Below are 14079 nucleotides of genomic sequence, written 5' to 3' on the forward strand. Positions count from 1 at the left end.
TAACGATATTCGATGTTGGAATATCCTCGAATTGGCCATTTAAACCCCCAGCGAGCCCCCCCTTGCAGAGACAACCTCTTTCGAAACCAGCCAGCATTGTTTCCTTATCTATCCTTTGCATACGCGAATTTATTACATCTCAATTTTCCCAACCTCCTCACCTGTCGCATGTCGAATAGCATACGACACCAAATCCAACGTATCAGCTGGTACAAACAAGTCCTTCGACTGGCCCATAACCGTGTCAAAGTTGGCCAAATATCCTTCAGGTGACTTCTCGCGAGAATGACCCGGGACTGTGGCTAGGGTCGTCCTCGCGGCTCTTCCTCCGCCAACGCTAAACAGCTCGCCCGAGACGGGACACTCCTCGCTCGCCAGCACGACGACGAAGTCAGCCACTAAGTGTGGCTCGAAGTACTGCCGAGTGATGCGCTTGATGACGGGAGACAGGTCCGACATGCGCGAAACGGCAGACGGCATGATCCCATTGATCTTGATGTCGGCCTTGGTGCTCATCCGGCCCAGGTCCCGAGTGAGCCCAAAGACGGCACCCTTGGATGCCACGTAGCCTCCGTCGCCGCCGGCGCCCATCCCAACGATGCTGTCGGACGATGTGTTGATGATCCGGCCGTACCCTTGTTTCTCCATGGTCGGGTACACGGCACTGATGAGCAAGATGCTGCCCAGCGCCGCGATCTCCCACGTCCGCCGGAACGACGCCTCATTGACGTTGTCATGCGAGCTCATCTGTCCGGCGATGCCGGCGTTGTTGACGAGGATGTGCACCGCGCCGTACGCGGCCAGCGTGTTCTGCACAAGCTGCTGGACTTCGGTCTGGATCGAGATGTCATGCCCGTCGGCCATCGCCTCCCCGCCTCGAGCTTTGATCTCCTCTACGACGGCCTCGGAGCGCGAAGATGTTCCTCGTTGGCCGTCGAGGGTGCCGCCGTAGTCGTTGACTACTACTTTTGCGCCGTACGCTGCCAAAAGCAGCGCGTACTCGCGGCCAAGACCACCGCCAGCCCCGGTCACGATGGCCACTCGGCCCTGGAGCGATGTAAGTTTGGTGGGTGTTGTCATGGTTGTTTGCGAGCTTAGACAAGGGCAGGGAGAAGCAGGTGTGGAGAAATAGTTAGATATCAGAGTCGCTTCCGTGAGATAATCAAGGTGCGGATGTCTTGCTTAGTGCTGGCTGGGCCGAGACAGTCATTAATGGACAACTCCCGTAGTCACTTACAGTAAGAAGCGGGGAATGTAAGAGTCGCTCAACGGACCCTAGTTTAGTCCCGAGGCAAGAAAACTAGCCCGGAACGGTGTCTTGCTGACTCGCCTGGAGTTGTCAGCGATGGTGGAGAAAAGGTGGATACCTGACAAAGTAACGACACCAGATTGAGAACGTTAAGAAATCATGTGTTCAAAGGGTGAGTCGTCCTAGTCGAGGCGAGGAGGTGGTCGAACCTCGGTCACCTTGTTTGTTGTTCCAATTTCTCGCAAGTTGTGCCCGATTATTATACCACCCTCAGTTGCAGAGCGTCATGCCACGAGGAACGTTTGTTTTGGATGGCCTCCGGCTAGCGGCATGCATCTTATCTCTTCGCTGTACGTCCCCAACCTTTGATTATTGGCTGTTAGGTGTTTAGTCTAACCTCTTGCCCACGTCGACTTCATTTTAGTCTTGATCATACCCAAAACCAAGTTTTGGGCGTACATTTCTCGCCTCCGAGGGCGCAAACTGCCCACACTCCCGCACTTGCTCGCCAATACCGCAATTAGGTGGTAAGTCTTCCCCCTGTTTTCTTTTGGCATGACCTTGACCTTGACTGACAAGAGTGGTAAGGCTCGCGAGATCGCTTTCAGTTCATCAATTCAGGGCTGTTACAACCAGCGCCGTGGACAAGCAGGCGCTTTTACTGTCCTGCCCTGAACTAGTCAAGGCTGGTGCAAAATGCGAAAATGTTTGTCGACCTGCTTGATCAGCGCCAGTCTCAAGAGGTGTGGTTAATGCTGACGAAACCACGCAAACGCAGGTTCACGCCCCCGGTTTTCGAGCCGTTTATCTAACCCGATTCCCACAGTCCACTCACACGCTCCTGTACGTTCACGGTGGCGGGTTCGTATCTGGCTCTCCCGATTCAGTCTCCCCGTATCTTATGCAGCTCTGCATCGAGCTGTGCGCCCGTGGGCTCGTCGCCGATATACTCGCCGTCCAGTACGATCTAGCACCCGAGCATCCTTATCCGCAAGCACTACGCCAGGTCGTGGCTGCATACGAGTATGCTCTCACCCAGTCGAAGCCAATAGTATTAATCGGAGATTCGGCCGGTGGAAATCTGTGCTTGGCCCTACTGCTACATCTTGCCAAGCCGCACCCAATGATCTCCGCATCCAATACTGACCCGCAAGGCAACAGTGACATTGTTGCCACCTGTCTTGCCAGTCCGTGGGTTGATCTTCGCAATGAGAGCGAGTCGTACCGTGAAAATGCAGGGATGGACTGCTTGGATAAGTGGGCTTTGGATTCATGGCGGGACTTATATCTTGCCTCACAACCTCTGGACGAATACGTGTGTCCCATCGACTGTGAGGTTGGATGGAAAGACATCCTTCCGCCCAAGACGCTCCTCATGTCTGGAGCCTTGGATCTCTTTGTAGCCGACATCAGACGTTTGGTCAGGAATATCGAACTGGTCAGTCCTAGTGACCAGGTGAAGTTTGACCCTTTGAACTTGTTGCTAACAAATCAGCAGGACGGATACCAAGGTCTAGATGTCGACATTGCCTGTCTCAAGGGCCATGTCTGGAATATTGTCGACTTTGGAGCGACCAAGCCAGCGCAGGGATTACTCGAGGTCAAGGACGAGGCGCTGGTGGGTGTGCGCTTCCAGGCGGATTGGATTGCCAAGCACTGCCAACTGTAGAGTATTAAGTTCAGGATTCAGACATCAGAGATTGAAATTGAATAGACAATCAGAGTCAGTTCTTGATCCAAGGTGATGATGATAATAAGAGAAACAATTCGATTAAGTATCACCACCGTGTTGCCGAGTGTGTCAATCAGAACAATACTAACAAGTGAAAAGAAACCTCGCAACATTTGAGACAGAAATACGGTACTCTGGCTAACCCCCACATAGGTAAGACTCCCTCAAAGTAAGCATCTAAGGAAGGCTAGCCAATGATTATAGCTAGTTACTCCCCTTTCACGATCGGGTCCTCCCCAGAGCTGTCGCCAAGATTAGTCTTATGGAAGTGACGCGGCTTAACCCCCGCTGCGTAGAGCTCGTCCAACTCAGCCACGGTCCGATCCTTCGTCTCTGGAAGCCAAAACCAGCATCCGATAAAGCCGATCAGGGTGGTTACACCGAAAATAAAACCGACCTTGCCGCCAAGGTTCCCTGCGTCCGGGTTAAACATGTAAGGGAACACGAAGCCGACCAGCCACTGGATGACGACGAGAACAATGTTGGCCAGCCCCTGAGTTCGCGAGCGAAGCCGCCACGACGGGATTTCTGCCACAACAGTCCACGCCACCGTTCCCAGCGTAAGTTGGTAGATGAACCCCTATTTTTCGGTCAGCCGAAAGAACGAACATGAACTCCACGTGGAGCAAGTCCAGGGAAGTGGACACCTCCGAAATTCCAATAGGATCGTACGTACCCAAACAAACATGAACGCAATAGTAACCAGGTACGTATCCTTTCGTCCCGGAACCGAAGCACCGCCGACGATAAGCAGGGTCAAGGCGCAAGCAAACTGGCCCCAGACAATGAGCGGGCGGCGGCCAACAAAGCCAATCAGCGACCAGGAGAGAATGTTGGCGACGAACATGCTGCAGTTATTCAGCATGCCAAGCAAGAACGACATCTTAGCATCGAACCCGGTGAGCTGGTAGTAGTACGACTGGTAACCGAGCACGAAGATGATCCCCGAGAGGTACTGGCAGCCATACACAAACATGCAGATGAGCGTGCGCTTGCGGTCGACGGCGGCGAAGCAATCCGCATACGTGACATTCGCCGTCTGCGCCCGGTGCTCCTGCTCCGTATGTGCCGTGTCCCGGATCAAGGCCAAGATGGCGTCCGGATCGATCGAAGCCGACTTGGCGCCGTGGAGTCGCCGGATAGACCGCTTCGCCGCATCGATCCGCCCGGTCCGGACCAGCCACACGGGCGACTCGGGCCAGAACCAGACCGTGAGCAACATAACGCAGGGGACGATCCACTGGCACGCGAACGGGATGATGTACGCATCGGCGTGGTTCTGCGGGCCCAGGCGGTACATGATCCCCGTGAACACGAGCACGCCCGAGAACTGGATGATGTTCGTCATGGCGGTGAGCCAGCCGCGCAGCTTCAGCGGCGCCACCTCGGACGCGTACAGCGGCCCGATCACCAGCCAGGCACCGATGGACAGGCCGTTCACCGCCTTGCCCGCCGTGAGCAGCCCCAGCGAGCCGTTCCGGGTGGAGACGTACTGTATTGCGACCCCGACGACTGAGACGGCGCACGACAAGAGGTTGGTGTAGCGACGCCCGATCCGGTCTGCGAGCCAGCCCGTCAGCGCGGCGCCGAGGACGGCTCCCAGCTGGGAGACGCCGCCGTAGAGGCTCTGCCAGGTCGCCGGGATAATGTATGCGGCCGCCTCGCCTGTTCCGTAGAGTTTGCCGTAGTCCTCACTGTGGGGCCGGGCTTGTTAGTACCAGCCCCCTAGTGATATGTGATACAACAGGATGTAGTATCCAGAGACTCTGAACATACCGGAACTTGGGGATGGCAAGGAGACTCCCCGCAATGATGCCATCGATGCCGTAGCCGAAGACGATCAGCTGCCCGTAGAGAACCCAGAGGGTGCTCCTCCAGTAGATCCAAACGCTGCGGAAGAAACTCAGGTTCTTCTCGTACTCGATCTGGCGCGCAGCCACCTCAGCCCATTGTTGGTGTTGTTGTTGCTGATCAGATTTCTCAAGGTGCTCCTCGACAACCTCGGACTTGTGGCTTTCTGTCATGATTGAATGGCAGTGAATATGCGGTTGGTTGGCTGTCTGTCTTCTCGGACACGGGTTCTAGTTTGCGGCTCCGGAGTTCTGTTTTCGCCCGAGGTTCTCAGTCTAGACAAGAGCTGACAATGCCTCCCAAAGCCGAGAAAAATCAGGGAACTTTATGCAGGGTAATTATACTGTACTCTTCGCTAGCGCCTCGAACCCCATACCATACCAACCTCTTTCTCAGCTTCACGTTTGTGCCTGTGCCCTCCTTGCCTGACGCAAGTAGAAATTAGTCCTTTCCAGAAATCCGTGCGCGGACGGAGGGGCGAAGGAGCTATCACTGGGTAACGACAGAGATTGGTTTGTTGGGGACTCTAGCCTCTAGTGGAGCTGACTTGCCTCGAGCTAGCTGACACAGCGCGCGGACTCAGCAATTATTTGTGAGGGCGCCAAGGTATGGGGCCGCGGGACCAGGTTGCGGGGAGATGAGTGGAGTTGGTTGCGGGGAAGATGAGGGACCAAAGGAATGACCTTAAACCCCAAGGATCGGCAAGCTCACTTAGGATCGTATAATCTGGCGTTGAAGTTCCAACCCGTCTTTTCACATTGGCAGAATACACGTCTTGAATCGACACCTTCCCAGCCGTCACAAGCCATCCCAAACGACAATATGACTCCTCGTGAACAGCCGTTGCAAAACGACTATGAATTCACCTTTGATAATCGAATCGGCGGCACGCCACTTGAGACAGGTGAACCCGCCCCTTACAAAGTTTCGGAGCATCTGCTATGGGCTCCACGCAAGATGAGGGTCGCCTCAATTGGCGCGGGGGCCTCTGGGATCATGTTGTGCTACAAGAAGGAGAAGGAGTTTGGCGACTCGATCGATTTGGTGGTTTATGAGCGTAAGTTTCCCACTGAACTCCCCACCGACCAACCCCCCCACCCAACCCCCCCCCCCCCCTTACAGAGAAAAGGAAAAAGGAGGCCCAAACTAACAATGTAGACTAGGATATCCCAAATGCGGCGGCGTCTGGTACGCCAACAAGTATCCCGGCTGCCGTTGCGACGTGCCCTCCCCAGCCTATCAGTTCTCCTTCGCGCCCAAGCCCGACTGGTCGCGCTACTATTCGCCCTCGGCCGAGATCCAAACCTACTACGAAAGCTTCGCCCGCGACCACGGCTATCTAGACCGATACATCAAGCTCTCACACGAAGTAACCGGGGCGACCTGGGACGAGGCCACGAGCCAGTGGATTCTCTCCGTCACCGAGACGACCGAGTCCGGAACGAAGCTGCGCAGCTTCGAAGACCGCGTCGACTTCCTGGTCGCCAACATCGGCGTGCTGAACACCTGGAGATGGCCCGATATCCCCAACCGGGAAGCCTTCCGCGGGAAGATGACCCACTCGGCCGATTATGATACGAGCCTGGACCTCGCCGGCAAGACGGTCATCGTCATCGGCTCGGGCGCCTCGTCTATCCAGATCATCCCGGCGATCAAGAAGACGGCGGGAAAGATCATTTCGTTCTACCGTACGCCTCAGTGGATCAGTCCTGGCCTTGCCATGGAGGGCTACACCGATGCTCAAGGCCGGAACTTTGACTGTATGTGTATTCTGACTCTGCATTACCAAGAATTGTGCATGGTTCGAGTTGGTGTGGAAGATGCTAACCGTGGTGGGCTTCCCACGGCACTGCACAGACACGGACGAGCAAAAGCAATTCTTCGCCTCCAACCCGGCGGCATATCTCGAGCACCGGAAGGCCTTGGAAAGCAAGATCAATTCCAGCTTCCGTGGCAATATTGCCGGTCACCAGATCCAGAAGCTCACTCGAGAGGTACGCTATCCCGGCGTTTGCCCATCCCCATCCCCATCTCCTTTTGCCTTCACCGGCTGCATGTTTTGTCCCAGCTACTGAAGAAACACCGGCGGTGACAATAGGCAGTTTCCAAGCACATGGCCTCCACCCTGAAGAACAAGGAAGGTCTCGTCAAGCGTCTGGTGCCCGACTTCCCCGTCGGCTGCCGTCGCCTGGGTCCAGCCGAGGGCTTCCTTGAAGCGTTCCTCGAGGAAAACGTCGAGCTTGCCAGCGGCGATATCGCCAGCTTCACTGAGAATGGTGTGCGTACGACCGAGGGTGTCGAGTACGCGGCCGACGTGATCATCTGCGCCACTGGGTTTGACGTCAGCTTCCGACCTTACTTCCCCGTTGTTGGTGTCAACGGCGTCTCCTTGGCCGAGGCGTGGAAGGATGATCCGTCGGCTTACCTGGCTATGGCTGCTAGTGGATTTCCCAATTTTATGAGTGAGTTTGTTGTGTTTTCGGCCCTCGCTACGTTTTCTGGTAGCTTCCGTGGCGGATAATCATACCCTGGTGATTGGACTAACATTGCCGTGTGAAATGCAGTCGGCTCTCTCGGCCCAAATTGCCCTGCAGGACATGGGTCATTTGTCACAGTGCTCGAAGCCGCGCAGAACTACATTTGCAAGGTGATACGCAAGATCCAGACAGAGAATATCCGATCCTTGGACGTGAAACCAGAAGCTGTGGCCGAGTATAACGAACACGTTCACGAGTGGCTGAAGAGAACGTAAGTAAACCCTCTGGTCGGTGATCTGTCATCACCCCGTACATGACCAGCAAGAAGAGGAATGATGCTAACATTGTGTGCAGGGTGTGGGCAGCTGGGTGCAGGTCATGGTACAACCGGGGGCGGCCGGGGGGGAAGGTGATTGCGCAGTATCCCGGGTCTCTGGTCCATTGGCGCCTGATGCTGGAGCATCCGCGGTTTGAGGACTACAACATCTCTTACCGCAGCCGGAATAGATTCGAGTTCATGGGAAATGGCTTCTCCGAACTCGAGGTTAGTGGCGGGGACTTGGCCTGGTATTTAGAGCCCGCTTTTATCGAAAAGCCGCTGTTTGATCATTGATGATTATGACCTGTATTATTTTACGGTTTTCTATAGCAAATACGCTGCTCAAACTAGCCTATGGTTGGCTGGAAGTGAGACATGGCAGGCTATGAAGACAAGCATACTTTTAGAACAAAAGTCTTCTTCATTCTTGATCAAGGAAGGTTCTTCAACTAAGATTTGTGCCAATATCGGTCCTGCTAATGTTCGAGAGATTCGACGAGTTTGAGGGGTTTGAGGAGTTTGAAGGTAAACCTAGACTGTCATTCCCTTTGAGCAGCCGCTTCCAATGAGGGTATCGGTCGAAGAACCCGTGGCCGAGCTTCCAGTTTCTCAAGTCCAAGATTTCCGCTTCCAAGCGTTTGGGGTCGTTTAGTGTAGCCTGGTCTGGTGTTTGAATGTCTACGGTCAGGTACCGAACTATATCGCGCGAGACATCGTAGAGACCAATTTCGTCAGACATGGACATGTGAATGAGTGCTTCGCGCATTTCTGGCCTGGATGGATGAGTTAGCAAGCTCATACCAGGGACGGCACCAACTGGAAGCGATAATGGTAGTTTGGGGGCCGGGGGGAGGGAAGGGCTGAGGTTTATATTACCACGCGACGAGGTCTGCCGCAACGGGATGCGAAACAGTCAGTTGAAGCCGTGTTGGCCGCAGCCATGTAGGTAGGTTTTGGTAAGCCTCCTCGTCCCTAACAATTTGCCACTAATTACGACGGGGAAGTCAGTTTCATCAACCGCATTACAAGAATCCGAGGTGGCAGAGCCAGACATACCCTGAAGAGAAGATATAGCACCCAATAAGTAGCCAGGAACTCCGAGGTCCGTCTTCTCTGTCTAACAGGCTCCAGCAGCTTCTTCAGATCGATCGACAGGGTATTCTTAGGGTTATCGAACAAGAAGTCCACAAGCGTCGGCGGGCCAACGGATTCTATATTGGCCCGCGCCCGGTCGATTATGGTCGACACCTCTCTATCCCGTTGCGACGGCGGGTTTTGGTTAAGTGGAAGCGCCCGTGACTCTGGCTTCCCGCTCGCCATGGGCGCGGCGATCAACGGACTGGACGAAGGCAACCAGTCTCCGAAGTCGACACCTAGTAAGTCGATCATGTTTTTGAGCGACAGTGCTGAAGAGGCGACGGGTGATGCCTGTCTCCAGGGGTTATGGCCACTAGGTATTGGGGAGCCGCGGGGAGGTGAGAGCAAGTAGGAAGCGAGGGGTTGTGCACCTGGGGGCCAGATGTTGGCGTTGAGACTCTGTCGAGAGTCTTTCTGGAGGGGATCGTCAGGGTCGGCTCCGGTGGTGTTCTGTCGGGGCGAAGCTGCCAGATACATCATATTTGCCAACTCGAATTGCTGCATCTGTGTCGAGCTCTCGTAATTGTGGCAGTGGCTGTGGTTTTGGTTGTGATGAAGAGGATGGGAGTGGGGATGAGCTTGAGGATGAGGATGAGAATGAGGGTTGAAGTCCTGCAGGGCGGTGTCCGTTTGTTGCAACAAGCGAGACAGGGCGTCAAATGCACAAAACTCTGGCACCATATCTGCATAATCCCCATCTGGTTGGCGAGATTGATCATTGAATGATATGTTGGTATCAACGGGGGCAGCGATATCGCCCGAGGTAGTTGTCGTGTCCATATGTCCTCGATCAAACGGGACGTCCGCCGTGTTACGTGAGGATGCCATTGCATCAAGGCCTATCGAGGCTGCGTCTGTTCCTGATGCGGCCATCAAAGCATCCATGTGTGCTGTATGTTGACCTTCGTTGAGGTTCTCCGCGTCCCCTACGGTGCGGATGTCCTGAATTTCTGTTCTCGGAGGTTGCTGGCTCGGGTCGTGGATGGGCAAATTCTGGTTCTGCTCGGCCGGATGCTGTTTGCTGGCGTTTTTGGTCGGGTGGTAACTTAGAGGTTGGTTTCCGGTCGCCGTGTTCAAAACGGATTGGCGCCTGAGCTGCCGGTAGCGCTGCATCAAGGCTTCCATCTCATCCCAGAGGCTATTTATTTGCTTCACCTGAAGGACATTTGGAGTGAGTATGGGCGTCGCCAAGGTCAGTATGGATGATTAATTATTACCTCTTCTTGCAATCGCAGGTTTTGGGCTACCAAGTCGGCCGTCCCCGAGTCTCCTCCATTACCCGACTTGAGCATGTTGAGCCGGCCCTCGAGTTCCTCGATGTAGAGCTTCTGGCGTTTTCGATGATGCCTCTGCGCGAGCTTGTCCGTGAACCGCTTCCGCTCCCGCCGCCTCTTTTCCGCCTCAGCCTGCGACTCCTCGGTTTGTTGTGCGGTCTGCACGGCGGGATTCGTGGCTTGAGGCGAACCAGGCCATGCCGTCTGGCCGCTGCTCGTGTCGGAAGCATTGGCATCGCCCTGAGGCGGCGACAGTCTGGAAGTTTGGTTCATTTGGTGGCCACAGTTGTACTGCTGCAGTTTCGTCTCTGTGGACACGGAAGGGGAAAATCGGAATTAGGACGGGAGTTGGGGGAGTTGTGTAGAATGATGCGGGGTCAATCCAGAAATTTGAGACCCGGATCGGGGATCTCAGCTGCACCGAGCAAGTCTGGGGACGGGATGGGGAGAGTGAGCGGGGTGCCGAATGGAAAGTGCGGGGTAGCGGGGTAAGTCTCTCGGTGGAAACCAATCAGAAGCGCAGAATATGTGTTAGTGCGGAGTCAGGGGCCAGGGGTCAACTACTAGTTTGGGAGCAAAAGGATACGACGGCTTGCTGATTGGTTCATCATTGACGACATTATACGGGCCTCCATAAATCTGTCTTCTGTCTCAGTGGAGAAGAGAAGCAATAATGCTACTAATTAGATGTCTAGAAAACAGGACCGCCAGACAGCAAACTACCTAGTTATCAGCTACACGCTCTATCTTCAAGTACCCATTCCACATGTCGTCAAACTTTCTTAATAACAGCTTCTGCTCGACTAGATCTGCCGCAGTGGCAAGGGAGTACCTCCGCCAGATTTCTGGTGCTTCCGGCGTTGGCGCCAAATCGGATGGTGTTGCTTCTCGCGTCGTGGCAGAAGTTAAGTGCGGTGGGCTCTGGGGGCTGCTGGGACAGTCTATTGCTGTTCCTGCCCCCGTCCCCGTCCCCGTCCAGAGTATATCGCTGGCGACAAGGCAAGCCTGGAGTAACATTCGGCAATCTCGGCGCAAGTTAGCATAGTCGGGTGGCCTACTCTCTGGTCGTTCGAGGGAGAGTAAGGCAGTTAATGTAACAATCATGGGTCGCAGCAGCGCAGCTTCGGCGCCGATGCTTGGCTCCCTGTGATCTCCCCCCTCGCACCTGCCGAGAAACTTTCTCGAAGTCGCCAGGATTCCTCGAATTCTGTGTACAATTTGCTCATTCCGTATCCTATCCCAGTTGAGTCCGCTGCCATCCTTGTTCCTTCTTTTATCTGGTGCTCGATGGAGAGCGATAATGATCCGGGTGACTAGCAACTCGAGGTTCACCCTTGTTGCGACCACAGTCTGATCGCTTTCCTCGTCTAGCACCTCCCTCAGACCTTGGACTTGGGTGTCGCATTGGCGCTGCGCAAACTCTTGGGCTATTGACTCGACTCTCCAGAAATATTCGTCGTGATGGATCCGGTTCTGGCTCGATTTTCGCCGCCGCTTACGAGCAGGAGCTCTTGGATGCCGCCCAAGTACAATCTGAGCCATCCGCTCACATACAGCTATCTTTTGGCGAAAGCATGATGCTTTTTGCATGCGCGTCCAATATTCTGGGATTTGGCTCTCGAGGGATGCCGCAGGATTCAGATCGAAATCTTCCAGCAGAAGGGGCTCAGCGGTAGATGGATCGAGAACGAATGATGGGGGGTGTAATGGCCGTGTTGCTTCGAGTGAGTAACGGAGGAAGTGCAGCTGCTCCATCATGAAGCCGCACCACCACAGTCGCCTCCACAGCCTGGGTCTGGCTTGTATACTCAAATCGAGATGTTCGGTCGCTGGGGCTAACCGTGTTTCGCGGAGTATCGCTGTGGCTGCCTGTAACCAGCGCGCACTTATTTGTCCGTAAGCCCTTATGTTGACGTTTGTGGCAGCGAAGACCATTAAGAGCAGGGATTGAACATGCTCTAAAGGATCGAAATTGGGTACAGATGCCAGCTGTTTCTGGATTGTCGTCCCGTCAGTTCGCCCAACAACACACCCCCGGTTCTATGCGTACCTCGAGATCGTGGAAGTTCCTCTCAAAGGCCTCTACGCGGTTGGAGAAGCCATGGCGGCCCAGAATTATCTGATCAAGCCATGGCAATGCCGATGCGAGCAAGGCATGATGCAATAGGCTACCCTTTGGAAAGGGCGCCTCGCCTGCTTTGCAGGAACGAAGCACGGCAGGATAGTCGAGGACAGGAAGGTCAAAGTAGATGTGCTCAAGGTAGATTCTAGCTGACACAGGTCCTAATTCGGTCGTGGGATCCTCAGCCACAGATGATAACTGGTTGGGGATTATTGTAGCGAACTTGTCGCACTCTGCTGGTTGGGTCAACAGCACGGAAGCCATTAGCCACGGCAGATGAAGTTACAAAGTGACCCCATGAACTGTTTGGACATGATCCAACATCGATTGGCTCCCATAAACAGGGAGCATCAACTTTCTACGCCATCTTGTGATGCTCGAGACAGGCCACTATCTCTGCGTGCTCACTTCCACACTGCAGCCACATCTTTCCCCCGCACTTGTGTGGGTTTACGCTGACTCGACAAGCTGACTCGTTTCGTTGAACAAAAGCTGACACAGCTAGCTTGTGTGGGGGGGTTAATGTGGGACCTGGCTTGCCATGTGATAACCTGGCCAGGTTACTCCAAGTCTGGAACTCCTGCTAGTTAGCTCGGCAAAAACAAGGTCAAGCGTCCCCGATATTTTTCAACTTGCAGCCGAGGAGTGTCGCTGACTGGCCCATTGGCTAGCTGCGTTCGGAACCCTCTGATATTGGTATTAATGTCCAAGCACAAGGCAAAGTACATAGAAAATGTAACTCATTTCTCGAGGAACTGGATCGTATTCAGCTCGTACCGCTTCCGTTCTTGTGACATAATTTCGAGGACTCTTTTTCGTGCTACCCCAACCCACCACACCTCATCTCCGCATCTCCATCCATTCGCCATGACGCTCAACGACGACAGCCGTGACGTTCCCCGAACCTCTATGCCCAGCCCGACGAAAGATGAACTCAAGCTGTCCGGGGGGGTGGCAGTCATTACGGGGGCAGGCGGTGGAATTGGGTCCGGATTGGCCCGCAGAGCAGCTCAGCTAGGAATGACCGTGGTCATCGCCGACATTGCCATCGACAGAGCCGAGACTGTGGCACGGGAGATCATCGACGCGGGCGGCCAGGCCGAGGCAGTGGTGGTAGATGTCTCCCGACCGGACGAACTCGACAGGCTGGCCGAAATGGTCCACGAGCGACACGGGCACGTCCGACTACTCGTCAACAACGCCGGCATTGAGACGCTGGGCCTCTGCTGGGAAGTCCCTGCGGCGAGATGGGAGGCGACTCTCAACATCAACATACACGGCATCGTCCATGGGGTGCGTGCCTTCGCTCCTCGGATGCTCGCCACGGGTCAGGAATGCTGGATTGCCAACCTGTCGAGCGCTGGCGCGTTTGGAATGATGCCGACACAGGCGGCGTATATCATGACCAAGCATGCGGTCCAGTCGTTTACCGAGGGCCTGTTCCTTGACATGAAGACCATCAAAGCCCCGGTTCACGTGTGCTCCGTCATCCCTGGTCTGGTCCGAACCGATATCTTCGATGCTACCCCAAGGCCGTCCGGAGGGGGACAAAACGGACGTATGGCGGAATTTCGAAAGATTATGTCGGATATGGCTCGTGATCACGGCATGGATGTCGAACAAGCGAGCCGGATCATCATGGCACAGATCGCGGCAGGCAAGTTTTGGGTATCGACGCATCCCGAGACGACGGATGAAATCATCGCCCATCGCATCGAGTTTCTTAGGCAGCAGGTAGATCCGGATGTTATGCCTGGGTCCAGACACCTTGTCGACTTTTAGGTGACTTCAAGAAGTCGCGTTGCCCGACTTGTGGAAAATCACGGATACTTTTTTATGTCGCTCCGGGTCTCATACTCATATGCATTAGAGGTTAAAGTCAATGTAGTTAAATCTCTATTCGATACAAGGTAGACAT

At 54.6% G+C, this 14079-nt stretch overlaps 5 protein-coding genes across 5 annotated transcripts; 2 read left to right on the forward strand and 3 right to left on the reverse strand.

Moving 5' to 3' along the window:
- Positions 1-44: 44 nt before the first annotated feature.
- On the reverse strand, positions 45-1275 carry QBC33DRAFT_545116 (FOX-2 multifunctional beta-oxidation). Its single transcript, XM_060428535.1, has one exon. It carries the CDS (start codon positions 1078-1080, stop codon positions 133-135), a length of 948 nt encoding a protein of 315 aa, XP_060281522.1. The 5' UTR covers positions 1081-1275; the 3' UTR covers positions 45-132.
- Positions 1276-2840: 1565 nt separating this feature from the next.
- Positions 2841-5201, reverse strand: QBC33DRAFT_593460 (general substrate transporter; the record flags this gene model as incomplete). Its single annotated transcript, XM_060431732.1, has 4 exons — positions 4758-5201; positions 3658-4675; positions 3255-3561; positions 2841-2905 (listed from the first exon to the last, which is right to left on the reverse strand). The coding sequence occupies exons 1-4, from the start codon at positions 5003-5005 to the stop codon at positions 2841-2843; spliced, it is 1638 nt and encodes a 545-aa protein (XP_060281523.1). The 5' UTR covers positions 5006-5201.
- A 330-nt stretch (positions 5202-5531) lies between these two features.
- Positions 5532-7922, forward strand: QBC33DRAFT_496076 (uncharacterized protein; the record flags this gene model as incomplete). Its single annotated transcript, XM_060425563.1, has 6 exons — positions 5532-5889; positions 5996-6592; positions 6690-6826; positions 6931-7294; positions 7397-7580; positions 7664-7922. The coding sequence occupies exons 1-6, from the start codon at positions 5655-5657 to the stop codon at positions 7920-7922; spliced, it is 1776 nt and encodes a 591-aa protein (XP_060281524.1). The 5' UTR covers positions 5532-5654.
- A 62-nt stretch (positions 7923-7984) lies between these two features.
- On the reverse strand, positions 7985-10392 carry QBC33DRAFT_176270 (uncharacterized protein). The gene is made up of 4 exons (XM_060422397.1): positions 9983-10392; positions 8685-9920; positions 8505-8614; positions 7985-8401 (listed from the first exon to the last, which is right to left on the reverse strand). Exons 1-4 carry the CDS (start codon positions 10310-10312, stop codon positions 8074-8076), a joined length of 2004 nt encoding a protein of 667 aa, XP_060281525.1. The 5' UTR covers positions 10313-10392; the 3' UTR covers positions 7985-8073.
- A 2485-nt stretch (positions 10393-12877) lies between these two features.
- QBC33DRAFT_621502 (uncharacterized protein) lies at positions 12878-14035 on the forward strand. The gene has a single exon (XM_060432806.1). It carries the CDS (start codon positions 13029-13031, stop codon positions 13941-13943), a length of 915 nt encoding a protein of 304 aa, XP_060281526.1. The 5' UTR covers positions 12878-13028; the 3' UTR covers positions 13944-14035.
- Positions 14036-14079: the final 44 nt, after the last annotated feature.

This window comes from Phialemonium atrogriseum (assembly GCF_030411735.1).
Source record: "Phialemonium atrogriseum strain 8032-3 unplaced genomic scaffold QBC33scaffold_20, whole genome shotgun sequence".
Taxonomy (NCBI): Eukaryota; Fungi; Ascomycota; class Sordariomycetes; order Cephalothecales; family Cephalothecaceae; genus Phialemonium; species Phialemonium atrogriseum.